Source organism: Macaca nemestrina, chromosome 7 (assembly GCF_043159975.1).
Source record: "Macaca nemestrina isolate mMacNem1 chromosome 7, mMacNem.hap1, whole genome shotgun sequence".
Lineage (NCBI taxonomy): Eukaryota > Metazoa > Chordata > Mammalia > Primates > Cercopithecidae > Macaca > Macaca nemestrina.
The window spans coordinates 158,447,632-158,474,992 of record NC_092131.1 but is presented as its reverse complement, the minus strand read 5'-3'; the positions used below and the strand labels follow the sequence as shown (position 1 = coordinate 158,474,992).

Genomic DNA, 27,361 nt, shown 5'->3' with positions numbered 1-27,361 from the left:
TGATTTAAAATGTGGTAGGGCTAGTATTTGCTTGTATTTGCTTGCTCTTCTTTTCAGGGTTTTCTTCACTTCTCTCTCTCTCTCTTTTTTCTGTGGTAGAATCTTACTCTGTCCACCCAGGATGGAGCACAGTGGTGTGATCATAGCTCACCGCAGCCTTGAACTCCTGGGTTCAAGTGATCCTCCCGCTTCAACATCCCAAGTAGATGAGACTACAGGCACACACCACCATGCATAGCTTTTTTTTTTTCCTGGAGAGATGGGGATCTCACTATGTTGCAGAGGCTAGTCCTTTTTTTTTTTTTTGAGATGGAGGCTCGCTCTGTCACCCAGGCTGAAGTGCAGTGGTGAGATCTTGGCTCACTGCAAGCTCCGCCTCCCAGGTTCATGCCATTCTCCTGCCTCAGCCTCCCAAGTAGCTGGGACTACAGGCACCCACCACCACGCCCGGCTAATTTTTTGTATTTTTAGTAGAGATGGGGTTTCAGCATGTTAGCCAGGATGGTCTCGATCTCCTGACCTTGTGATCTGCCCATCTCGGCCTCCCAAAGTGCTGGGATTACAGGTGTGAGCCACTGCACCTGGCCTGCACAGGCTAGTCTTGAACTCCTGGCCTCAGCAATCCTCCTGCCTCAGCCTCAAGAGTTGCTGGGATTACAAACATGAGCCACTGCACCCAACTCACTCTTCACTGTTCTTGCTTATTTTTCAATGAAAACTTCAGAAGTGATTTGATTTTAGAAAAACCGTATTTTTATTGGGATTATGTTGAATTAATTACCTTAGGAAGGAGTGATATTTCTATGATGTTTAGTTGGCCTACGCAATTATCCTTTTTTTTTTTCTTTTTTTTTTTGAGATGGAGTCTCACTCTGTCACCCAGGCTGGAGTGCAGTGGCGTGATCTTGGCTCACAGCAACCTCCGCCTCCCGGGCTCAAGTAATTCTCCTGCCTTAGACTCCCAAGTAGCTGGGACTACAGGCACATACCACCATGCTCGGCTAACGTTTGTTTTTTTTTTTTGTTTGTTTTTTGTTTTTTTGTTTTTTGTTTTTTGTTTTTTGAGATGGAGTCTCACTCTGTTGCCAGGCCGGAGTGTAGTGGCATGATCTTGGCTCACTGCAACGTCTGCCTCCCAGGTTCAAGCGATTCTCCTGCCTCAGCCTCCTAGGTAGCTGGGACTACAGGTGCACATCACCATGCCCATCTAATTTTGGTATTTTTAGTACAGACAGGGTTTCACCATGTTGGTCAGGATGGTCTCTATCTCTTGACCTTGTGATCCGCCCACCTAGCCCTGCCAAAGTGCTGGGATTACAGGCGTAAGCCACTGCACCCGGTCGTATTTTTTTTTTTTTTTCAGTAGCGACAGGGTTTCGCCATGTTGGCCAGGCTTGTCTCAAACTCCTAACCTCAGGTGATCCACCTGCCACAGCCTCCCAAAGTGCTGGAATAACAGACACGACCCACCACGCCCAGCCACTAATTATACATTTTTAAGGGTACTTCTGTGTCTTTGTGGATTGCCTAACTAGCTTTTTAATTTACTACTTTCTTATATTCTAGGAAGCATGGGCATGGGGGCAGATAGAAGGGTAAAAAATAAGAGTATCCATACCTGCAGATGCCTGTGCCTGGGCATCAGTGTGGCGCTGGCAGACTCTACTCAAGAATTCACTCACTTGACGTAGGGAAAGGGCATTATGCAGTGTTTCCAGAGGGTAGATGGTAGGCACCATGGAACACCCTTCAAATCCTGTTTGAAAAGAGATGGGCAAAGTCAATGTTATTCCTGCCAGATATACCCCAACTGGCCAAGGAAGCATGGAGAGTCCCTGAGAAGCATCAGGAGAGTCCGTGGCTTTTGGAGTGTGGGGTATCCAAGACTCTTAGGAGAGGGAACTCTTTAGAGCCCCTAGGGGAGTCTCTTTTTCTCACTTTCAGATTTCCTAAAACATCTACCTGCTAAGGCCTCCAGGTAAATCAAATCACCTCTCATGCTACCTATGGAGAGCTTGCAATGTCCCATGGAAAAATAAACAGAATCCCAGTAGGGTAAGCACCAACATTGTCCTCACACTTTCTGGGGGAATAAAACAAGGATCCAGAGGTAAGGGGTGAAACTGCAGATCTAACATGAGATAGGGAGGTCAGGGAACTGGGAAGAAACAGCAGATTTCGGGTATCATGAATAAGAGAACCAGATTAAGGAGAAGGACATGGAATCTGAGAAGGGGTTCATGCAAATTTAGGATGTCGGTAGAAAGGCTAGAATACTTGGATGCAAACTGGAGGGCATGCAATACACATGAAGCTCAGCCCAGGAAAACCACATGCATGAACAGGATGGGGATGGAAGTTCTTTCTTGATAGTTTCCATCACATCAAAGCTTCACCCTTCTGATCTACTGGAAAACCCCAGACTTGCTAGGATCTTTGTACTTCATCAGAAAAATGAGGCAAATGCCCTAGAAAAAAGAAAAAGCACTGATTTTCTGCTCGAAACTCAAGAATTCCAATGTAGGTCTATCAGTATGGGTAGGGCCAAGGGTAAACATAAATATGTAACCCTAATACTAGGCACTGGTGATGGAAAAAATGTCCCCAATGGAGGATCAAGAAAAACACATCCCAACCACTTTCTCAGTCCCCAATCTTTCCTATGCCTCCTCAACATCTCCTTAAAGGGACTAAGGATATGCGGGACAATAATGTCTATGCAAGACAGCTTCCCATTCACCAGTGACTAAAGCCCGTAACTCAAAAGGGTTATAACCTGACCACCTTCTAAGCTCTGTCCTTTGTTTCCCCAAGGATACAATTGCGGCTTCTGTGCCTCAATTTCCCCCATGATCTTGTGGCAGGAGGGCAGGAAAGTTACTGTCTCTAGCTCCTCAGAGTGGCTAGAAAAACATTTGGATTTGAAGATGGTGGCAGTAGAGTGTTAGAGTGATAAGAACAGATTCCAAGGCAAGAGATTACTCCTGTATTGAACAGAACTGGGGAATGAGTAACATTAGGAGGTGGTGAGAAAGGAGAATAGGAAGGGATGAGCAGCCAATGCTACAGCTACCAGGCAGTCCGGCCCCAATCCCATCCAAGCCACTAAATGCAAGTTACATAACCTCAGGGCAAACAGGAGAAAGAAACAGGTGGGCTCTCCTGCCAGAAGTGCAATAAGCAAAGCAGTCAGTCCCAGCCAGGGTAGTGGCAGCAGCCAGCTTGGTGGCAGGGGGTACCGTAGAGGCACTCGGGATCATCCTGGCCTGAGCGCAGCCAGTTCCGGAAGAGGCGCAGGTGGTAGGAGCACTGGTGCAGGTGATGCGCCAGCGTGGCATCCAAGGAGACTGGCCGGCCCCCTGTACAGTCAGAGGAAAAACTGCGCAGCAACCGGACCACAGGGTGCTGGTCATCCAGCAGCTCTGGAGGGGGTGAGGGGACCACGGCAGGAAGCAAAAAGATAGAGAAAGAGAAGAGGGAGAGACAATGAGGGGGGCACTGACTAGCACAAGCATTACTGGGAGGTGGGGACACTCAGATCCAAGGTGAGCTAAGAGAGAAGCAGAGATGGTCAGAGCCACTGGGCATCTCTTGCAGGGAAGAAGAGTGGTGTCATCACACAACGAGTCTGAAAGAAGGGATAAGTGAGACCTCATCATACAGCAATGTCCTCCCCTTCCTCCTTGAGCATAATTGAGTCGGTGCTTGTAGACAGCAGTCACATCGTTGTGAACAGGGGTGAGCTGGCAGTTTTGTGGCTGGGAGTCTTGACTACAGCTTCAAGATTCCTCATCATTGGATGAACCCTACTTAGGGCCTGCATTCTCAGGTGAATGGATTTATGAAGTAGGGATAAAAATGAAAAGTTCAAAGTCACCTAGAGTGTCAAGGATAGCATTGAGTATCAAGATAGTCAAGCTAAAAAGGCTGTTTTTTAGGGCAGGTCTTCTGGACCACACTCTAAGATAGCCAAAGACAGGGATGGTATTAGGCAGCTGGCACAGGAGACTGACAGGCAACCAGAATGTAGAACTCCTTTAAAATGATTTGTGTGGAAAATGGAATCAATATGTGAAAATACCAATATTGACTAACCATCCTTGACCTTACTGTTGTTTAAACAATCACTTAAAAAAAAAAAAAGTACACATAAAACTCAGAACTCAGAGATACTGTATCCATTACGAAGCTGAAAGTTAGATAAAATTTTACATTTTCTTCCCACTGCTGGTGAGTCTAACTGCACGTTTTTCAGCTGGTGAGTAGAAAAGCTTTGATTCTGAACCCCTCATTTTAGCTACTTGGCAAACTTTGTGGATGCATGTAATTGAGCTACAAAAGGTTGAAGGCAGTCAAAGGCATGCGGAGCCGGGTGTAAGAGGAACAACAGGGAAAGATCTTAGAGAAAAGGTATGGGATCTTAAGACATGATGTGAGGATGGACAAGAACTTGAGTACAGGATGTTGGTATAGAGAAGGTAGAATCAAGGCAGCTGAGGATGACTGCTCAAAACTCCCAGACCAGAACTGACTCCACAAGGTGATCCCATGAGACTGTGGTCTTCAGAGACCTTAGCTTGGATGTCAGGACAGATTTCAGCTCTACCTAGGCTAGTCTTGTGAGCACTAACTGTATGTACCAACGGTCACATAGTTACATGGGTCCCTAGAAGATAATGGGCTTGACAAATCCAGTGGTCACACGCTGACATTCGGGATGAGCGTGAGCCACAGTCTTTCCCACTTTATTAATTTACTTTGGTGAGTTCAGTGTACAGTTTAGTAACAGGCTATACTTGTGTGCTGGATATAGTTACAGGATATAACAGCAGCTTATCAGGGACAGAGGCAGGGATAGGCTGAGGGCTGCCCTCCCATCAAAGTGTGAAGACACACTGCCTTGCCTCTTTTCCAAAGCCAGGTCCAGTATGTCTAGCTGCTGTTTCAAAGCCAGATATCATGGCAAGGAGATGGTGATGACAGAGCTGCTGTGACTTATCTGCAACTACAGACAGAACATCCACTTTGTAATTGCTGGTCAGTCAAGCAAGATCTTGGCCACGGAGGAGAGCCTTCATATTTCTTGAGGGTCAAATTGAATCTACATAATCTTCCTCAGCAAGTGACATACAGTTCCAAATTTCTGCTGTTGTCAACAGGTAGAACCCAGATTCTGGCTTCTTAAGCATATTAGCCTCCAAGCTCCAGCACAAGAAAAACAAAGGAGGCCACAAGACCCCTGAGGAAGTGTGCAGGGTATTGGAGATCTTAAATTTGTTTTCCTGCACAATACCTGCATTATCCAGCTCTTTTTTCCTCACCTCCTTTTGGCAGAATTAAATCTTCTTCAATGGGTGAGGCTGCTAAACAGGGCTTCAGGGAACGGAAGGTACATAGGTCTGAGGGTCTGTTTTATGGACTTGGGTCTTTTCTTATGGCACCTAAGAACTAGGAGATATGTGATTTAGCTCTGATTTGAGTAGCCCACGTTCCTCGTACTATACTGTGGACCCTAAGTCCAAGTCCCAGGCTGTGCTATTGATGCATCAGGTTCTATTCTGGAGATGGCTGTGGCACATGAAGGACAGAAGAGCTTGAAGCTCAATGAGTGGGCACACCCATGAGGCTCTGAATGGGAACTCCTGCCACAGGCACGATTGGGAGCCTGGGGGCGGGGATAAACTGAGCCAGCATAGGCTAGTCAACCTAGGGAGAGATTTCAGCAGTGCCTTGTGAAGATGTACAACCTGACTGGGCTAAAATCTAGCAGCTGTCACTTGCTAGACAATAGGAGATTAGCACATAGAGGTTTTCTAGTCTAATTTTACTTCCCTCAGAGAGTCTTAGCTCTTGAATAGAAGAAAACCATACCTAAAAAACTAGATTTACCTTGAAGACAAAATATAATACAGAGAGAAAAATAAGGATACCAAGGATAAAACTTTGAAAGAGAGTGAGCCTCGGTTCTCCTGCTATACCCTACAAAGACACCATACCCCTCAATTTATGGTTTACAGAGATCTCCAAGCCCTCCCACCGCAGTGTGGGCAGACCCGGTTCTTCAATGTTCTTAAAATATTATTCATTCCTAAGCTCCCCCAGAATCCCCAGCAGACATCTCAACTCTTCAAACTTCTCTGCGATAGCTTTACCATAGGTAGGCTGGTGCCACATGGAAACTACACTTAAAAACTCAAGGTACGGTCCTTTTTCTTTTACCTACTACCTCCTACTCCTTTCTTTTTATTTTTTATCCCAAAGCAACCTGGGCTGTTGTTTTCTAGGCCCAAGCACTAGGTTAGTAGTAACATAAAGCAAATGTCAGGAGCACAAGAGCCACACAAAATACACATAATGGCAGGAGAAAGAAATATGGAGATGGGAAACTATATACTCAAGACTAACATCCATATAAGTAGGCTTAGGAGCTGGGAACTGCAGTGTTGCTCCTAAAGAGGAACAAACTAGTCATCCACATCCACCCCAACAAAAGAGTTGGAGAAAAAACAGAAAGATCAAAGTTATATAAGCTGAGGAATTGGGGGTATTGGGGAAGAGAAGAAATGGAATCAATCTAGGAAACACTATTCCCATTCTAAGAAGGGGAACCATCATATCTGTACACAGCCTGGCAGTCATGTGATAGGAAAGGGAGAGGTTTAATCAGTGTTTTGGTGGTGATGCTGACAGAAGTGACATAATGGTGATGACGGTGATTATGGAAGTAAGACCCTGAGTTGCCACAGGGATGGGGCAGTCAGGCTGCAACCAAGACTAAGGCTGTCACAAGGAAACCATCCCAGGAGGGACACTTAGTGAGTAGCTCATTCAGAGACAGCAGGGTGTCAACACAGTGGAAGGAGAGGCAAAGTCAGTGTCAAAACTCAGAGTCAAGTGTCTAGAGGTGACATGGTGAGGAGGAATGACATTGAGTCAGAAGCAAACGTACCGTTAGTCGGATGCTTTGCAAACGACACAGAAAATCGTTTTACGGCCGGGACAAACAAGAGCTCTGGGGAGAAAAGACATCATGGGGATTATACCCACCCTTGTCCCCACCCTCTGTTCTGGAGTTTGCCCACAAGATAGTCTGTTCTTTAAAGTTAGTTATCTGTCCTGCTCCCCTCCCCTTCCCTGGGATTTCTAACTAACACATGTCAATCTCTTTTCCTTTGGTAAATCTCTTAGGAATCTATGTGTCATCTCTACTACAATACACTCCTACAAACAACCCTAATTTTACCACTGTGTCCTCTTTCTGGTCATTTGGAAATAAAATCTTCACAGAAATTTTCATCCCTTACCCCAGTCTCTTTCCATATTATCTTTTCTGCCTTAGCTGAGCAACATTCCCTTCCCTAAACCCAATTTGCTGGATTTTATTTGAGGTTTCACTACATTCTTCCCAACCATGCATCATCCTCCTTGGTCCTTAACCCTACAGGCCAGAATCCAGGAAAGAGTACAAACTGATGCAGCAGGACTGTTATGTGGGAGATTATGAAGGGATAAGCATAAATAAGTAGTATTTTTATGGCAAGAGGGAATGCAAATGGAGGGGTGGAAGGGGTCCTGGTGCCTTCTCCTATCTATTACTGATGAAGAAAACTTGTTATAAGGCCAGTGTCATCTTAAGCATGAATAGTTCTTGAGCTATGTCCTTGCTGAGAGACAAGTGAAAAAAGGAGTTATCCCCCAAAACCCACCCACATACCATCTCGGTGCTTCAGACTGGCAGGTGGTAGCTTTTTGCCATGGCTGCGGGCGTAGTCCTGAAGATTCGGGGCGCTGGAGGAGCCACCCAGCACTGTGGTGCTGAACAGCCCTGTGCACTGTGAGCCTGCAAGGCCGGGAGTGTGTTAGTAGCCACGTAAAGCCACAACTATCACACAGAACTATACACAACTTCACATGATAACATCAAGACACACACAGCCATTCAGAGCCACCACCATGTGGCCATTCCACATAACCACAAATGGCTTTACACTTCTGCATAGTCACAGTGGGCAAGCAAAAGGGGGATTCTTCTGAAGAGCTACATGGCAGAGACAAGAGGCCACTACAAATGCAGGGTTAGTCATATTAGGGGATTCAACACACTGAAAGGGATAGACTGTGCTCTCCAGGTGGCTCTCAGAAATGCTCAAATTATAGGTAGGTCCCTCTAGATTCCCCCTAGATTTAATTGGGCACCCCTTACCCTGGATATATAGCTTAAGAAACTCAGAAATCTAGTCCTTGTAGGTTTGAAAGGAAAAGCCTTTGACTGAAGCTAGAGACTGATTCTGAACACTCAGCTGGCACCCTTCCGATCCTTCCTAAGCTTTTCATCCAACATCCCCTCCCTTCAGGCCTTTTTACCTTTCCCAAGAATGAAAGTATGAGGCTCACAATTTTTTTTTTAAGACAGGATCTAATTCTGTTGCCCAGGCTGGAGTGCAGTGGCACAATCATAGCTCACTGCAGCCTTGGTCTCCCAGGCTCAAGTGATCCTCCCATCTCAGCTTCCCAAGTAGATGGGATTGCAAGCATACACCATCATGCCTGGACAATTTTTTTTGTTTTCAGTAGGAACGAGGTCTCACTATGTTGCCCAGTTGGTCTCCCGAGCTCAAGTGACCCTCCCACCTTGGCCTCCCATAATGCTGGGATTATAGGTGTGAGCCACAGCCCCCTGTCTCATTGAATGTTTTAAGCTAGAAGGGACTCAGAGATCATCCAGTTCAACTTTCATATTTTAGAGATGAGGAAACCGAGATCCAAAAGGGACCTCCTTTGCTCAAGGTCACATAGTTTTTTAGAAGTTAAGCTGGACTAGAATACAGGTCTCCTGACTCTGAGGACCAACTGTATTGTTAGAAAATAAATAACTGGCCGGGCGCGGTGGCTCAAGCCTGTAATCCCAGCACTTTGGGAGGCCGATACGGGCGGATCACTAGGTCAGGAGATCGAGACCATCCTGGCGAACACGGTGAAACCCCGTCTCTACTAAAAAATACAAAAAACTAGCCGGGCGAGGCAGCGGGCGCCTGTAGTCCCAGCTACTCGGGAGGCTGAGGCAGGAGAATGGCGTAAACCCGGGGGGCGGAGCTTGCAGTGAGCTGAGATCCGGCCACTGCACTCCAGCCCGGGCGACAGAGCCAGACTCCGTCTCAAAAAAAAAAAAAAAAAAAAAAAAAGAAAAAAAATAACTATTTTTCAGGTACCAGCACAGTTTCTGAGGTCAAGATGGACAGAAATTGAAGGGCATGTGAAGAATCAATTGATTGTATGTAAAGCATGCCTATTATGTGATGAGCACCCTACTAAGAAGGAATACAGGAAATAACAACAAAAAGGTATGTTTTTTCTGCTCTCAAAAGTGTATTATCTCATAAGCCTATGCTCAAAGCCAGTTGACCACACATATAAATTCAAAGAAAGCAAAGAGAACTCCATTGCCAATGAGAGGATTAAATAAAATTTGAATAATCTCTGAAGTATGGAATAAATCAGACCAGTCACTGTCTCCAACATTTGATCTAGAGGAGGGTTAGGACTCCACGGTCCCTTCTCCTACTACAGCCTATAAGGACAGAGTGGTCAAGAAGAAACAAGACTGACACCCAAGTTCTCAGGATTTGCCTCCCTATTTCCAAATCCATCTTAGCCAAGACCCTGGATTTGGCTTGTGACTTAACATTCATAGGGTTTCCCTATGGATGGAGTGGAAAGGAGTTCAATTCCCTTGAGGCCACCAAGAAGGGACCATGGTTTCAGAGGTCCCAGGATTTCGGGGTCACCAGAGCAATCAGGAAGTTCAGATGGCTGATGATTCCAACCCAGGAATTCAGGACCTCTCCTCTATACAGCAACTTCCTCCACCTTTCATGTTCAAACAGGCTCTGGAATGAGATTCCAGAGAGTAATAACAGTTGCTAAATATGACTGCTTTTCTTCAGCAAAGCTAAAACTAGCTGGCTCTATCCCAGACCACCCCAAGCTTTGTCCTACATACACTTCCTCCACTGAATACTTTTCTAGTGCAGTCATGCCAACTCTGTTCTGCCCAGTCCTCAGATCATCTCAGAGGGTGGTCTCTACCTTACCACCACCATCTGCCAACCAGTTTCATGTCCATATTTCTGCCTTGTTCTTTAAAGCATTCCCATGGCCCACTTAACTGGGCTAGACACACCTATCCTCTTTTATAGTCTGTCTGGAACCTATTCTTTACTGGGACTTCTGGGAAGAGAGGCCCATGTCATAGATCTACACTATTGTTCTTTCGGTTTTTGTTTTGTTTTGTTTTTCTTTTTCTTTTTGTGTTTTTGAGATGGCGTGTCACTCTGTCACCCAGGCTGGAGTATAGTGGGCACAATCACAGCTCACTGCAACCTCCATCTTCTGGATTCAAGCAATTCTTGTGTCTCAACCTCCCAGTAGCTGGGATTACAGGCATGCGTCACCATGCTCAGCTAATTTTTGTATTTTAAGTAGAGATGGGGTTTCACTATGTTGGCCAGGCTAGTCTCAGAACTCCTGACCTCAAGTGATCTGCTTTCCTCGGCCTCCCAAAGTGCTGGAATTATAGGCATGAGCCACTGCGCCTGGCCAGATCTACATACTTATCATTTATTTCTCCTGCCCCAAACCATCTTTCTCATTTCAGGAATGTAGAAGGCAACTTATTCTCATAAAATTAGCCTGGAAAGTTACCAAAACCTTTCTCCCTCTTGCTAGTCCAAAAGCTGACCATTTTGGGGTCAAGAAAATGGGTGCCAAGGACAAAAGCAACAGAAAAATTAGAGGCGCTAAAGAGAATGATAGGACAAGATAGAAAGAGCAAGGGGACCAAGTCCAGACCCCACACAATCATGTCTGACCTCCAGTTCTAGTTACTGGCTCACAAGGCACTGTGCTCAGAGATAGTTCCTCCCAAGGACCGCCCCCCACCCGAAGAATACAATACCCTCTGAGGCTTGGTCCTTCCTGCCGTCTGTGCTCTCACAAAAAGTTGAATGATGTTCTCTACCCCTTTCCAGGGATCCAAAAATCAAGAGACATTTCCTCAAAGTCCTGAGAGATGCCTCTGCCACTACACCAGTCTCAGACTTGTCAATTTTCCAGAAGGAAGGGGAAAAAGTTACAGGATTAGGAGATGATGGAGGAAAGGGCAAGGTTGTAGGAAGGGCAGGAGTGGGGATGTAAAAAACACTGGTTTCAGGGGAAGACATGGCACAATTCTTCAAATGAGGAATACAACATTTATGAGGGTTGCAAGTACCTCTATTTATAGCTCTGTCTCTGATAACTCTGAAGGTTCAGAGTCTCCATGGCCCCTTAAGGTCTGGGCTAGACTGGAGGGACAGATAAGGAATGAGAGGGAAAGCCAGAAAAATGCCCTTTGGCCAGGGAAATGTGATTGGTATAGAAAACCAAGAGATAAACACCTTTCTGGGATGGAACAATCATCTGAGATCCAAGTTCATATCTAACTATGGCTTTTCCCACTTCATCCTCCCTACCCCCACCTGATGATATTCCACTGACTGGATGGCTCGAAACCCCATGACAAAAGTTTCTCACAATAAAACTCTGAAGAACAGACAGACAGCTTTTCCAACAATAGGTGAGAAATGCTGGCGAAGCCATACCTAAGCCACTCTGCTTCATTTCTGTGGGTGGCCGTGAAGATGAAAAGAGCCGGTAGCCACCAGGCCTTGAGGATGAAGTCTCAGAAAGTACCTGCAGAAAAAGGACTCTATAATTAATCATTTTGCCACCTCAACCCAAAAGCATAAAACCCAGGTCCTGAATTCCTGTCCCTACAAAGCCAAGCAATGTTAGAAAGTTTGGAAGAACCAAAGGATTTATAGGAGAAGAGGGATGAAAAGGGAACAGAAAATGCACTTTATGGAGGGAACTGTCTGGGGCATCTTTCTATACTAGAAGCCACTTCTATTTTCAACATCCCTTTCCCCAGAGCCCTCCCATTCCCAGTCTGAGTTTGAGAAATCATTATTCAACCCATTCCTAGTTCTCAGCAGAGCGGTTTCCTAATTGTATCCATCCCCCCACAAGACTCAGAAAGCCAATCACAATGGCTCAGCCACAAATAAGAAAGTCTGGCCACCCTCTCTTCTTTCCATGGAACAGCTGTGGCTACTGCAACCGTACTACATTTCTTGTTTGAACCAAGCAGCCCTCCCCTCCAACTATCTCACCCCTAGAAACATAAAACAGAATTCTTACAATGCCCACAAGGGCCCAATCACACAACCCCCAATACACACACATCCCAACTAGATAGTGTCTGAGTCCCTAGATCCCAAAAGGCAAAGACAGAAGGTAAAACAGGAAGGTGAGGTAGGGAGGGACACCTGTGTGCAGGATGCCAGGTGAGTGGTGGACACAGCCCGGGGCTGTAGGCCGATGGCTGGGGAAGGCCGGGGGAGGTCTCCCGACCTCCTGCGGCGCCGTCCCCGCAAGGGGATGAGGTCCAGGTTCCCCGTGCACTGCATGTTCATGACCTGCAATCAGACCGGGTGGAAAGCCGGTCACGGCTCCTTTAAACCCCAGGATCCCAAAAGTCCCAGTGCCCACAGGGCAGAGCCAGTTACAGGGCTAGAGAGGATCACCAGCTAGGGCATAGCTGCTATGAAGGTCATAAGTTTTATAATCTAAAATAGTTAAAAAGTATGAGATGACAAGAGGAGAAGAAGGGATGGAGGGAAGGACAAGTTGTATGCCTATATGTAAAGAGCAAGGAAGATAAACATTAATATTAGTATTATAAGGCTCTGTGACCAAGGAGCAGAGAGATGATTTCCTTGCAAAGCTGAGGAAAATATCCTAGACAACCATCACCCTGGATAAGCCAGGGTCTAAGCAGCACTAGTAATTGAAAAGAAGGAATGTGATTACAATAGGAAGCTTCCTATAGGCCTGAAAGAAAGAAGTCAATCTTATCAAGTCTGAGAGATGATACACAGAGAGCTTTCCTTTGCCTGTGTCTTTTTTTTTTAAATTTTTTAATTAAAATATTTTTTTTTGTAGAGACAGGATCTTGCCCTGCTGCCCAGGCTGGTTTTGAACTCCTGGCCTCAAATGATTCTCCCACTTAGGCCTCCCAAAGTGTTTGGATTACAGGTGTGATTCACCACACCCAGCTGCCTATGTCTTATGACTGCATAAACCAGAAGAAAATGGTGGCGGGGGGCGGGGGGCGTGGTTCAAGCACAACAGCACCAGGAGAGGCTAGCAGACCATGTGAATAGGAAAGACATTTCGAGGAGCAGTTTATTGATGGAAGATTATGTGTCATTCTATCCATGTGATCTACTGCATGTGATTATAAAGGGTAATAGAGTTCTACGGATACCAACTTACACTCAAAGAGAAAATAATGTATATCCTACCTAAAGAAACTCTGCATATTACCAATGTCAATTTCACCTTAAAATAATCAGGAAGCAAAGGATGAATCAAAAGAAGAGACTGCAGTTCGTCTTCTCAGCTTTCTCCAAAATCTGAATTGCAAACCTTTTGCTGAACCTAGGTCAGCTCATTATGGATTCTTCTGATAGATCCCTAAAATGGAAAAACCAATTCCTCTAAGATAGAGACCTGGCACTGAGCCAGGTGAACAGAGTCATCAGGACAGAGCAGAATCTAAATCAGACAGTCAAAGTCTCTGGGACAGGGATAAATTGTGGTGTCAAAATGAATGTAAGTGATACAGAAGGAGCTAGATAGGAAAAAAAAAGTGGGGGGGATATAATTGGGCCAAAGACAGAAACAGTTTTTCCAGGAAAAAGACCAAAACAAAAAGCTCAGATGGTTAGCTGGGCATAATGTGAGATTAATAACACTTACTTCCTTTAGGCTAAAGAGCTAGAACCAGAACTAAGACAAACTTCAAGAATAGCAGAATACAGGCCCATGCTGATAAAGATCTTAATCAGAACAAGAGGAAGACAGACAAAGCTCTTGGCTGACCCACTTTCTGGAACGACAGTACAGAAAAAGTGCCAGGTACTTGTTCCTATCTGAGCTATAATTTTTACCCAAGGTGACCAAGAGCTGGAGAGGGCCGGACCTTAAATATCAATTGTATTGTTACTATATTACTGTCTGTTGAGCATCTATAAGGTGGATACTACTCACATTTTAGAGGTAAAAAAAAATTGAGGCTTAGAGAAGTTAAGGCCAGAGAAGTGTAGAGAAGTTACCCAGCGAGTCACACAGCTTCCAAGTATCAGACTGGGATTTTAGCCCAGAGTTCAAGATGTTTCTACTAGATTTCCTTTTAAAGAACACCTTTTCAAATTCATCCAGAGCCCTCCTCCTTAATCTTTTCTCTTTAAACCCTTATCTCTCAGGCACCCCTCAGTGGTAACTCTTTAATCTGAGAAGTAGCAACCAGGTTAAAGAAGCTCTATTGAGAGACCAGCTTGAAAGAGAGATTAAGTAAAACATCAATCAGAGCGGAAGACTCTGCTTCAAGTCCCAAGAGTACCCCCAAGGGGACCTAGAGGATCTGTGGATATAGTCCTATGAGTACTGCTACCCCTTCATTTTTTTCCCAAGGACTTCTCATTACCTCCATGGAACCAGCTTTTCGGTTACGAATGAGGGGTGATCTCCTTGGGAGGCCAGGGCCCTCAGGAGGCTGGGGTGAAGTCTGCAATGCCCGGTCTGGCTCATCTGATGCCTTTCCTGGACACAGGTTCTCCATACTGCCTTGGTTGGTTTTCATTTCCTCATTCTATACAAAACAAGGCAGATAAGAGAGGTGTTAATGGCCTCCAAGCTCCTAATCCCAGACTACCCAACCCTTTTACTTCTCCCTGTACCGTTTCCCACCACTTGGTTCCTTCAGTCCCAAATCCCAGCACTCTGACCCACCTCAGAAGAGGCTGGACGGAATCCACAGCCAGTTGGGGCACTGCCTTCTTCCTCACCACCTTTCACTCCAGGGCTGAAGTGTAGCTCCACATGGAACCGTTCCTCTGATAAGGGATCCTATGGGGCATCACCACAAGAGGGGGAAGTTGGGAGAAGCTGGATATTGTGGTGGAAGTAGAGAGGAACTCAAGAGAATTCATCCTCCTAGGAAATCAGGGTCTTGTCCCACTCCGGGGCTGACCTGTTATAGCTTCCTTTCAACTATATATTGTCTCTTACAGGATCCTCATTCCCTCATCTCTACCATTTGTGATTTCGCCATTGCACGTGACTTTTGAATTTCCAGCTTTACAACCCTTCCCATCACCTTCCACAATAACTCAGTTTGGCTATGGTGCATATAGCACATTTAAAGGTATCTTCTGGGCCGGGAGCAGTGGCTCACACCTGTAATCCTAGCACTTGGGAGACTGGAGCAGGCAGATTACTTGAGTCCATGAGTTCGAGACCAGCCTGGGTGACATGTTGAGACCCTATCTCCACAAAAAATACAAAACATTAGCCAGGCATGGTGGCACATGTCTGTCATCCCAGCTACTCGGGAGGTTGATGTGAGAGGATCACTTGAGCCCAGGAGGCAGAGGTTGCAAGGCTGCAGTGAGCTCAGATTGCAGCCCCGCACTCCAGCCTGGGTGACAGAGTGAGACCTTGTCTCAAAAAAAAAAAAAAGAAAAAGAAAAAAAAAGTATCATTGTGGAGCCATATGCAGAAGGTATATGTATAACCATGTTTAAGGAAATAAGACTTATAACATTGTCCCAAATTCCATACTCTTCCTAATGCCAGAGCTGTGTTCTAGGTGATCTCTCTGGCTCAGCAACATCCCAGAACATATTTTCTGTTCCAGTAAGAACCTCCTGGATGCTCTGTGTCATGCTGTGCCTAAGTGCCACACCTAGCTGGATTCTCCAAATCGTAAGGATAAGCGAGTTTTTTTTTTTAATAGAAGTCAAAAGAAGGGGCCTTCCTCTCATCCCCCACCTGCTAGCTCCTCACCTGTGTGTTGTCCTCATAAAGCATGATGACAATCTGGGTCATATAGTTAAGCTCTGAGATGGCACTAAGATAATCCAATGCTCGCTGCCATTGTGCATCCTGGGTCTCCTACCAAATGCAAAAAGAGGTAAGCCATTGCTTAAGGAAAAGGGAGTCAGGGAATGAGCAGGGAGCTAATGAGAAGGGAGAAAGCTTTCATTTACAAAGCATGAGGAGAAGAGTGAAAGAATGCTGGGAAAAAATCTGTTCACAGGCTAAAGAAGAAGGAGGATCCTTACATCAAGAAGTCCTCCATAACGGAAGACACTGAGTAGGGAGTGGACGTGGCTCTCACTGGTGAAATAGAGACGTGTTCGAACGTGGCGACCTGGGGAGAGCACGCCTCGGGAGTACCTGAGATAACAGCTAAATCACTCACACAGTCAGTTAATCCTCCTCCCACCCTTCTGCAAATTCTCTTCTCCCACCTCAAAGACTTCTCTCCTTTCCATCCCAAAATCTTGTCTATTCTTGCTTCCCCAGGCTGTCCCAGCCTTGATTCCCCCAAGACTCCCTGACATGCCCCTCCCTCCATCCAACACCCCTCCCAGCCCTCCCTCACAGGGGATGCAGCTTGTTGACAGACTCATCCTCGTGGGTTCTCTGCAGGTCAAGCAGTATCTTCCGCAACAGTGGAAGACAGAAGCCCACAGCAATTTCCAGTTTCTCCTCCCGGCTGATCCCGTACTCCTAGGGGCCACAGGCCAGGAATAAATACCTCAATAAATCTTGTTTTCTCATGCCTCATATTCCCAGGACCAAGATCATGCCTGTCTTCACCTCACGTCTAGCGCTTCTTTCATATCCACTACACTCCCCCTCTTCCAGGTGTCTCCTGAATTAGCCTCCTGTACTTACCAAGAGCCAGACTGGACCCTGAGAAATGTAGAAACTCAACTTATTCCTTCTCTAAGTGGCTTTCCTCTAGTCCCAAATCACCCTTCCTTTCCACCTTTTCTCTCTTTCCTTCCCAACACCCTCATCCCCAGGCTAGGTCCCTTATACAAGACACACCTGGGGAATGACCACATCAGCCAATGCCTTAGAGAGACGGAGCAACTCGGCTGTGCCTTGAAGTCCCAGACTCCCATTGTGCTGCACATCATACTTGACACAGTCATAGATGTCAGGGATCTTACTGATATCATAGCGCCCACTCTTCTGTCGAAAGTCACGCTCCAGCTTGCTCCAACGCTGTAGCATTAGCTCTAGTGTCTCACTGTGGTAGAGCTGCAGGTCTGGAAGAAAGGCAGAAATCAGACAAGAATCAAAGATTTTACCTCCAACCAAAGACCCTGATGACTCTGAAGTAGAACCACAGGGAGGAGGAGGCCTGGTCTCTGACATTTAGCAGATGACACAAGAATGCCTGAGAAACCCATCCATACCTGAGACCTTGAAGGGAAGATAGTAGTATTCATACCCACCTACAGACCTGGGGTCCTGCATTCGTTCCCGGATCTGGTGGGTGAGGTTTTCGATCAGGGCAAATACCTGATCACAGACCTTCACAGGATTCTGGATGATAGTCATGGAGTTGAGCAGGGAAATACTTCTGGTGGGAGCCAGCTATGAAGAATTGAGAGAAGAAAAGCAAGATAAGCTCAGCACTAATTGCCCAGATTCCTGTGAGCTTATTACACAGAGACTACCCACAATACAGATCTGTATGCTGGTTCACTCCAGTGAGCATTCTTAGGTTACTGGGCATAGTAGCAGCTCTAGGCCTTCAGGTAAGGGCACTGCTCTACCATATAGTCATCTAAGAGGGATTGATTTTAAGAGTCTTAGAGTCCAGAGAAAATAAAACAGACCTAAGTTATTTTCTTGAAGGCTCTAGAATACACATGGAAAATACTGGAGAATAAGGATTAAACCAAAATCCCTCAAAATCTCCACAGAATGTTTTCATGAGTAGAGATCAGAGATAACATCATCTTCTTCCTCTAAACAAGATGCCAGCCTGAGCCTAGAGTAGAAATGCTGCCTCAGAACTGGGTTCCGACTCAGGCTTTTAGGACAGTAACAGTCAATGAGAAATGGGGAGGGAGAATCAAGATTGTGGCTGAAAATGCACAATTCTATTCAGATCCTCACAAGTTTCATTCTTGCTTGCAAAAGAAGGCAAGGCAGAAAAGGAAAGCTGCCTTAGCTTTTTTGAGTTTGACAGTGAGCAATGGATTGGGAAATAAAGGAGCAACATCCTCTTCCTTATCAAGTGCTACTCAGAGAACACAGAAAATGCCATGGAATCATAGCAATGTGCTTACTTAGCTCATTTAAGAACCAATTAGAAATGTTACACAACAATGTAAATACATGTAATGCTACTGAACTGTACACTTAAAAATGGTTAAAGTAGCACCACAATTTTAAATTTTTAAACTTTTTTTAAAAGAACCTATCAGAAACGAGGAGTGGGAAGAGTAGAAAACCACTGCCTGGTAAATTGTGGCCTAGATACGCAGGAAAAAGAATAACCATATTGGGTAATGGCATATACTAGAATTAATACTATAAAGCAATGTAACAGCCTGGATTTTGGAGTTAGACTCCTTGGGTTTGTATTAGGTGGATGACATGAGGAAAATTGCTTAGATTCTTCTGAGCCTAGGTTTCCTCATCTGTAAAATGGGAAGAAAGTCCTTGTGATCTGCAGTCCTCGTAGTGCTTTAAAGATCACCATCAATTCTTTGTCTTCCTTCCCTTCCCTTAAATCTGGCTGGCCCAGTGACTGCTTAACCAATAAAAAATAACAAAGTTATGTTGTGCTAATTCTGAGCCTACACTTTAAGAAAGTTTCTAAGCTTCTGCTTTTGAATATCCCTACTGCTACCATTTAATACATCCAGCTATCATGCTACAGAAACCATATGAAGAACCATGTGGAGAAAAGAGGCACTGAGATTGCAGGGAGAGCATGCAGAGGGAGAGAGCCAGCCATCCCACAATCCCAGCTGAATTCCAGATGGTTCCAGCTCCAGTCAATATCTGACTGCAATTTCAGGACAGACTCCAAGCAAGATCAGATGAGCCCAGAACTGTGAGAGATAATAAAATGGTTGTTGTTTTAGGTTACTACGTTTTGGGGTAGTTTATTATGCAACAATGGATAACTGAAACATTCTTTAGTTCAGGGTCCTTGGGATCTGAGCTGTGCTTTGGAATGAGAATGTGTGGGACTTTAGAAGTGAATACAGTATATATGCCATATGTATATAATACCTCCAACAGGGCCTATGGCGTAACCAAACACATTAATATTTCTGCCACAAAATGCATGACTATTTACACTAAGTGGGAAAACTAAGGATTATAAAAATCTCATGACAGTTCGTGTCAGGTTTAGCTGCCAAATGAATCTTAATGTCAAGAAAAAAATCTTTTTAACTTTCAAAATTACGCATAACATACTGTGGACCTGTACGTATCTCAAAGGGTTGCTGTAAGGATTAAATAATATGTGTAAAACAACTAAAACAGTGCCTAGCATGCAGTAAATACCGTTATTATTGATCCCTACTATTGAGAATTCTAGGAATTGGGGATCCAGGTTATTTTAGAGCCTGACCTGGTCGTAGTCCTCAGGGCCAAAGGGCGCATCCTGCTGTAAAATATGGTGCAGCCGAGCCTTCACCCGGTGCTGGCAGCTGCTCAAAGAATCCCCATCGCTGTCCAGTAGCCCATTCATGTTGGCACTCTTCACCATTTGCACCAAAATAGGTGTCAGCTCCCCTTCTAGAGCCAGAAGGCCCTAAAGAGAACGCACAAGGTCTATTTGTTTCCCTTGCAGGTTAGTATCCCTAGGCCTAGATGGTCCCAGGGATCGAATGGGACCTGGTTGAAGAGATGGGGCCTACAATCACTGATTATTCTCAGCTCATTCTCAGTAGTACAAAATGGGTCCAATACATGCAGAAACTTCTGAGTTGGCCTACAAGCACCCTGAAATGCTCCAACTGGTTCTCCAAACTCTGCTTCTCTACCTAATGGAAACTGGGACTATAGAACTGTAGTATGCACCTTGGCAAAGGCAGCAGCAGTCATCTGAACACGACCCTCATCAGAGGCATAGATCTTGAGGTCGTGGCGGAAAGTGCTATGGAGACGAAGCAGCCCACAACCAGGGAAGCCAGCATAGTCACCTGGGGACAAAGCGGGGGACCAGGAATGGACTGCTATAAATACTCGTGGAAGAAAAAATATTCATTTCCCCACTGTCTCTGTCACTTCATTTTCCCCAACTTACTCTCTAATCATTTTTATCCCGGCCCTGTTGTGTTTACTCCCCAAAACACTCACCCTGTCCTCCAGGGTACATGCAGCGAAAAGCTCGCCCCAGCTCCTCAGCCTGAACACGGCCAGCAGGAGTGAGTTCTCCACCCCACTTCAGTACCAGCAACAGAGATGGGGCCAGAGCCTCCCTCTGTAGATCTGAGGGAATAAGGGGCAATGAATGCTCTAGATCTAAGAAAAGTAGTGGGAACGTCTAAATGCTAGGTCTTCTGAGGAGGCCAGAGAGGTAATTTGGGGTATAGGTCATCTACAGGCTCAAGTAAAAAACATATGGTGGGGAGAGAAGATAGACAAAAATAAAAAGAACACAAGATCTGAGAGGTAATGGTAAGGGGGACTACATCTTACCTTGCCCCTCATTAGACGCTTTTACTCCATGAGGGTAGTAAGTCAATTGTACCTTCCGGTTTATACCTGAGAAGTGACCATACCTGCAGGATAAAGTCACAGTTTATTTTCTGTTCCAGCACCCCAACTCTCACTGTTATTGACTCCCTTTTGCTATCCCCTTTCTCACATCTCCAATACAGACTTCAGCTGCTCTAGTTTTCCAGTCTTCTCCTCGATCTCACCACCTGGTTCTTTCTCCAGTTCAGCCAACAACAGCCTTGTGATATCCAGCACCTCCTAGAGGAAATAAGGTATCCATGCAGAAGGCCAAGTCCTAGACAGTTACCTTTTGATCCCAGTCTTTTATCGAGACTCCCAATGCCATATCCTCTCTCTCTCTCATAGCACTGCTCCTCCTGGCCAGATTCACTACCTTACCTGGAGCTGCTCAGGTCGCTTGAGTTTTAATTTCCCTGTCTTGTAGCCACCATGTTTTTCAAACAGAGCAAAAAACCTGAAGAAATAATGAGAAGCTTCAGTGTGGGATAAGACAGTCAAAGCCTCTAGGAGTTGCGCCCCATGCAGTCTTCCTCACGAAAACCTATTTGTGTAAATTAGGACACTCTTCCTACCTTGGGTGTTTCACTTCCATCTTCATCTTCTGCTTAGGAGTACGATCCCCATGACGAATAATTGCAATGACACAACGAAGTTCCATCCTAAGATCATAAATGTTTTCAGAGCCTCTCCCACACCCCCATCCCACCTCCTGTCATCACATTACTTGACATGTCAAAAAATAGAGGGGCTGAGCAGGGCTCATGCCTGTGATCTCAGCACTTTGGGAGGCTGAGGTGGGAGGATCACTTAGGCCCAGGAGAAACATAGGGTGAACATAAGCAACATAGGGTCAGCCTGTCTATAAAAAAGTTAAAAGAAAAAAAATTATCCAGGCATGGTGGCATACGCCTGTGGTCCCAGCTATTTGGGAGGCTGAGATGGGAGGATCACTTGAGCCCAGGAGGTAGAGGCTGCAGCGAAACATTAGTGCACCCAGCCTGGGAGACAGAGCCAGACCCTGTCACCAAAAAAAAAAAAAAGATAATGAAAAGGAAACTGTGATTAGGAATATAAATGGAGGCTGGGCATAGGGGCTCATGCCTATAATCCCAGCACACTGGAAGGCTGAGGTGGATGGATCACTTGAGCTCAGGAGTTCAGGATCAGCCTGGTCACATGGTGAAACCCTGTCTCTACTAAAAACACAAAAATGGCCGGGCGCAGTGGCTCAAGCCTGTAGTCCCAGCACTTTGGGAGGCCGAGACGGGCGCATCACGAGGTTAGGAGATCAAGACCATCCTGACTAACACGGTGAAACCCCGTCTCTACTAAAAATGCAAAAAACTAGCCAGGCGAGGTGGCGGGCGCCTGTAGTCCCAGCTACTTGGGAGGCTGAGGCAGGAGAATGGCATAAATCCGGGAGGTGGAGCTTGCAGTGAGCTGAGATCCGGCCACTGCACTCCAGCCTGGGCGACAGAGCCAGACTCCGTCTCAAAAAAAAAAAAAAAAAAAAAAAAAAAACACAAAAAACACAAAAATTAGCCAGATGTGCTCACCTGAACCCAGGAGGTGGAGGTTGCTGTGGGCCAAGATCACGCCACTGCACTCCAGCCTGGGCAACACAGCAAGACTCTGTCTCAAAAAAAAAAAGGCAGAGAATATAAGTGGAGTTAAGAAGACTGTGTATAAGAGGCCCAGGCTCCGTTAGTCAGATAGTGTGGGGTCAGGAAGTAACCAGTAGCCTGGCTGAAGGAGTCCCATGGGTCTTAAGTAGGTTACTCCAGACCTTTTACTTTTGCTTACATAGTGCCAGATGTGGTAGGAACAATGGGAATGTCCTCAGCCTCTGTGGGGATGGACCATGGAATCTGGAACTGTGGGGCAAGCTCCCGCATTATGGTATTCCTAGAAAGAGAAACGAAGAAGCCATGTAAAAACGAATAAACCAGAACTACTCATATGAATGAAGCTCACAAAAACAAGCAGGCTGCAGGCAGAAGAATATGTTGATATGAAGTCTAAAAACATACAAACAAATACCCATACATAGACAGTAAAAATATAAATAAATATATGGGAATGACAAACACCAAATTATGGATTGTGGTTCCCTCTGGGGATGAGGAGGGGATGTTACCAGGGAGGAGTATATAGGGGCTTCAATTACATATATATATATAAATATATATATACACATACACATACATGTATACATACACACGTGTGTGTCTACACATATGTATCTATACATGTATGTGTATATATACATATATGTGTACATATATACATATATACACATATGTGTACCTATATATGTATGTGTGTCTGTATGTGTATATATCTATATATATATATTTTTTTTTTGAGACAGAGTTTCACTGTTGTTGCCCAGGCTGGAGTGCAACGGCATGATCTCAGCTCACTGCAATCTCCACCTCCTGGGATCAAGCAATTCTACTGCCTCAGCCTCCTGAGCAGCTGAGATGACAGGGGCCCACCTGACCATGGCTAATTCTTTGTTTTTGTTTTGTTTTGTTTTGAGATGGAGTCTCACTCCTGTCACTCAGGCTGGAGTGCAGTGGCATGATCTCACCTTGCTGCAATCTCCGCCTCCCGGGTTCAAGTGATTCTCCTGTCTCAGCCTCCCAAGTAGCTGGGATTACCGGTACCCGCCATTATGCCAGCCAGTTTTTTCGTGTGTGTATTTTAAGTAGAGACGGGGTTTCACCATGCTGGCCAGGCTGGTCTCACCAGTCCTGACCTCAAGTGATCCATGCACCTCGGCCTCCCAAAGTGCTGGGATTACAGGCGGAAGCCACCGAGCCTGCCCAATTTTTGTATTTTTAGTAGAAATGAGGTTTCACCATGTTGGTCAGGCTGGTCTCAAACTCCTGACGGCAGATGATCCACCTGCCTCGGCCTCCCAAAGTGCTGGGATTACAGGCGTGAGCCACCGTGCCCGGCCTATATTCCTAACATTTTATTTCATAAGCTAGGTGGTGAATACATAGATGCTCACTATAGTCATCATTCCTTATATATTTTCGAATGGTCTATACATTATGTGACAAATTTCTTGGAAAGTCAAGTTGCAGAGCAGTATTATAGTATGACCACATTTAGTAAAATAAATACAGCTTAGATATGGCAGAAAAAGATAAATTGTTATGTCTAAAACTTGTAACAACAATGGTCTCTGGAGGGGCAGTGTTAGAAATGCAAGGAGCCTGAGGAGCCCCTTCTTTCTTTCTTATTTTTATTTATTTAATTTATTTATTTATTTATTTATTTATTGAGACAGAGTTTCGCTCTTGTCGCCCAGGCTGGAGTACTATGGCACGATCTCAGCTCACTGCAACCTTCACCTCCTGCGTTCAAGTGATTCTCCTGCCACAGCCTCCCTGGTAGCTGGGATTACAGGCCTGCACCACCATGCCTGGCTAATTTTGTATCTTTAGTAGAAACAGGGTTTCACCATGTTGGCCAGGCTGGTCTCTAACTCCTGACCTCAGGTGACCCACCTGTCTCAGCCTCTCAAAGTGCTGAATTTACAGGCATGAGCCACCGCACCTGGCCTGCTTTTTCACTTTTAAATCATCTTTATGATATTTAAAATAAAGCAAAAACTTTCAAATATTCTTCTGTAAGCCCATTTTCCCCAGCACAGACCACTGTGTCTCTTACCCCAGAATCTTGGCACAGTCATCATAGTATTTCATCGAGTTCTTGACAAAACTAAAACCATTGACATCACACACAAAGGAATGACCATTGGCACGAAGAAGGTCAAACCCACAAACTGTTTGCTGCAAGGAAAAGAAGAAAGATGAGAACAAGACAGTTACTCTTCCTGGACCCCTGTTCCTTCCTTTCTCCCTCATTTCGCAACCTCCCTGGGCCCTCCTCTACCTTGAAAGCTACGCAGACTTTCCTGGCCACCAGCTTTTCCATGGCAGTCAGCATGACTGGATATCGAATCTCTTTCCCCTCACTGTCTCGTTCAACCTTCCCATCCAAAGCTGGAGACTTTCTAGCTTCAGCATGGGCATAATCTGGCCCCACTGTATACACCTGCAGGTACATAGCATCACTGAGTATGCCCACAGCTCACCCTGTATATGAGAAGACAATATGAGCACTAGGTCTGTAGACTAGTTTCAGAGTAAAACAACAACAAAAACAAAACCAACAAATCCTGAGCATTAAGGGGACTGACCAACATTTTTCCTACTGAGCCCTACTCAAGTATCATTACGAATTTCTCCTCGGGACTCCACTACTGTCAGACAGTCCTTATTAAACAATAATTTACCAACATTATACCATTTTTCTAAGTCAGCCTTGCCCTTGCTCTGATAGTGAAAATGTGAATGTCTGAATCCTCCACTCATTAACTTCACCTGAATATGAAAGCCAATCACATTCACATCATGTTATTTTCTAGGACCTCCTCCCCATATACTTCCACCTGCTTCCCAAGTACCCCATCCCCACCCAGACATCTGTAACCTCTTAAATCCCTGTATCCACCATAACCTTGACATCTGTGCCATCTGTTGGCATAAATTCCTCATAGATGTACGACCCCGTCTTTCGGACGCTGCTCTCAGGAGAGTAAACACTGCTTCGGCTGCCGATCTTCAAGAGAGAAAAAAAGAAGAAAAAACAATGTTGCCTCAACTCTCTCTTCTGTCCCCAAATTCTCCATCTTCCTTCCCCACGACCTCATCCTTGCCCTTTTCCCTCTCTGACTCTCCGGATGCTCAAATGTCTCCCCTACCTTACGAAAGAGACGCTGGCTTCCTCCTCCAGCTGAGCTGGGGTAGTAGATGTAAACATTGTGGTCTTCTGCACTCACTGGCTTCTCCACAAAGGGCTTGGGAAAGACAGCTCCATTGACCTCTACTTGGTCTTCACCTTCTATCAGGTTGCATTCTGAAAGGTGGGTGTGTGGTCATTCCTATGGCCTATGGTTATGGAATATTACTAATTCTCATTTCCCCAGGTTTTCATCTCTATAACCCTCAAATTTTTATGACCGTATCTTTGTAATAGATGAGGTAAAATCTCTATATAACAGGTCCAAGACTCTGTCCGAAGACTTATGGCTCTAACCCCACCCATAATCCAATAACCAAAACCCCACATAGATAGGTGGTATATAGGAGATGTCTAGAAGATGGAAACGTGGCTAAGTCATAGAAAGCAAGGAAAGGCAGGACCAACCCTCCCTCAGGCCAGGTACTCACCATCAGGCTGGGCAGGATCACGGTTGAGCACAGCATATCGAGGCAGATCAATACCCTCTTCCTGCAGGATCCGGTACACCTCCCTCCTGTCACCCCCAAATAAAATAGCTGGGAGAGGTGGGAGTAACTAAGGGGAGAGCCTGGGGATTTCATTTGCACAGGATTAAAAGACACCAGGGCACAAAATTATGGTACAAAAATTAGGCATGTTTGTTTGACTCTGCCCTTCTCAGAGTGGGTTCCCTGAACATGCATGACCCCAAGGCCACCCATCTCACTGGTCAACAGGAAGTTATACCTATCTTGGATGTAATACTGCATGGCCAGATCATTGATAAGAAAGGGGTTTCGAAGCTTGGAGTAAGCAACAGCTTTGTCCAGAGGGAAGCCTGGAATGGAGACACAAAATAAAGAGACAAAAGAAAGGGAGAGAAAGAGAATGAGAAAAGAGCAAGAGAGACAGAAAGACATATTAAAGTGACTAGCTGCCACTGAGCTCCTCTACCCATTCAATCCATCACTTATTCTTCTGCCCAGCTCCCCAAGTCTAGGATATTTATCAAGAAAAAGTAAAACAGAAATTATTTTTACAGTCCTTCCAGAGACCCAACTCTGTCCAGAGATCCTAAGAGACTTAGAGTTGTCCTGAGGTTAGACTATAGGCTTTAAATCCCCAGCAACTCCTCCAAGATGCAGGGAAAGCAAACTCCTTGGCACCATTCTCTAGTGTGTCACAAGTAGCTGATGGCTCTTTACTAAGGAAATAAAGACAATAAGAACCTCATGTCCCAAACCAGTATTCCCACCACCATTCCCTCCCATTTTCCTTCCCAGACCCCAACCTTTGGAGTGGAAAGAGATGAGACAGTGGCAGGATGGCCAGTTTTCCACAGGTTCATTAAGGATTACATCTTCTCCCAGAATGATAACAGTCAGGTAGTCAAATCTGCAGAGTCGCTCTAGGATTTGAGTCATTGGCTTGGACTTGGATTTCTTGGTCATGGCACAGATGCCAACAATGATCTGAGGTTCAGGAGGCTACAGAGAGGAAGTGCTATCAGAAACTCAAGAACTTTCCACCAATATTACCCCCTTCTGGGAACACTGTCTTATCTTCTTAGGGCACAGAGTTTCTTGCCAGGACTCTGGACCTATGGGATAAAGGGTGCCTCCTAACTTTGATCTAGGTTGGGGCACAGCTAGGGATTCCAACTGCCTACAGAATAGGAGCCTTTCCACAATAGGAAATACGTGCTCAAGCAGGAGAGCTAGAGAACCAACAACCATGAGACAACAGGAAGATCCTAAGGGCAGGGGTTTCTTTTTTTCTTTTTTTTGAGACGGAGTCTCACTCTGTCGCCCAGGCTGGAGTGCAGTGGCATGATTTCTGCTCACTGCAACCTCCAACTCTTGGGCTCAAGTGATTCTCCTGCCTCAGC

General features: G+C 45.4%; 1 protein-coding gene and 1 long non-coding RNA gene across 17 annotated transcripts in view; one reads left to right on the top strand and one right to left on the bottom strand.

Moving 5' to 3' along the window:
- Positions 1–27,361, bottom strand: part of LOC105493144 (inositol hexakisphosphate and diphosphoinositol-pentakisphosphate kinase 1) — a 54,696-nt gene that overhangs the window by 26,830 nt on the left and 505 nt on the right. For 2 of the 12 annotated variants that reach the window (XM_071067002.1, XM_071066999.1), the window contains exons 2-25: positions 26,765–26,960; positions 26,221–26,311; positions 25,923–26,008; positions 25,454–25,608; positions 25,210–25,311; positions 24,583–24,744; positions 24,358–24,479; positions 22,477–22,578; positions 21,246–21,332; positions 21,052–21,127; positions 20,801–20,910; positions 20,632–20,714; positions 20,290–20,421; positions 20,011–20,132; positions 19,559–19,741; positions 17,415–17,556; positions 17,002–17,225; positions 16,550–16,677; positions 16,227–16,341; positions 15,949–16,056; positions 14,893–15,009; positions 14,588–14,752; positions 11,640–11,730; positions 1,619–1,756 (exon numbers count right to left, since the gene is read on the bottom strand). In XM_071067002.1, the coding sequence (XP_070923103.1) occupies positions 1,619–1,756; positions 11,640–11,730; positions 14,588–14,752; positions 14,893–15,009; positions 15,949–16,056; positions 16,227–16,341; positions 16,550–16,677; positions 17,002–17,225; positions 17,415–17,556; positions 19,559–19,741; positions 20,011–20,132; positions 20,290–20,421; positions 20,632–20,714; positions 20,801–20,910; positions 21,052–21,127; positions 21,246–21,332; positions 22,477–22,578; positions 24,358–24,479; positions 24,583–24,744; positions 25,210–25,311; positions 25,454–25,608; positions 25,923–26,008; positions 26,221–26,311; positions 26,765–26,960 (3,037 nt within the window). Of the gene's footprint in view, positions 1–1,618; positions 1,757–3,239; positions 3,423–6,949; positions 7,013–7,714; positions 7,841–11,639; positions 11,731–12,365; positions 12,516–14,587; positions 14,753–14,892; positions 15,010–15,948; positions 16,057–16,226; positions 16,342–16,549; positions 16,678–17,001; positions 17,226–17,414; positions 17,557–19,558; positions 19,742–20,010; positions 20,133–20,289; positions 20,422–20,631; positions 20,715–20,800; positions 20,911–21,051; positions 21,128–21,245; positions 21,333–22,476; positions 22,579–24,357; positions 24,480–24,582; positions 24,786–25,209; positions 25,315–25,453; positions 25,609–25,922; positions 26,009–26,220; positions 26,312–26,764; positions 26,961–27,361 lie in introns of those variants that run through there. The other 10 variants (XM_071066990.1, XM_071066991.1, XM_071066992.1 and 7 more) reach the window with 10 other exon arrangements.
- LOC139355452 (uncharacterized) lies at positions 9,255–20,004 on the top strand. Of its 5 annotated transcripts, none has more exons than XR_011606121.1 (6): positions 9,255–9,341; positions 13,870–14,019; positions 15,174–15,307; positions 15,800–15,867; positions 18,840–19,030; positions 19,781–20,004. It is a non-coding gene; the product is annotated as an uncharacterized lncRNA (long non-coding RNA). The 5 variants fall into 5 exon arrangements; XR_011606119.1 differs by lacking the exon at positions 9,255–9,341 and adding an exon at positions 13,223–13,332 and having other exon boundaries at positions 15,174–15,286; XR_011606120.1 differs by lacking the exon at positions 9,255–9,341 and adding an exon at positions 13,223–13,332 and having other exon boundaries at positions 15,174–15,286; positions 15,752–15,867.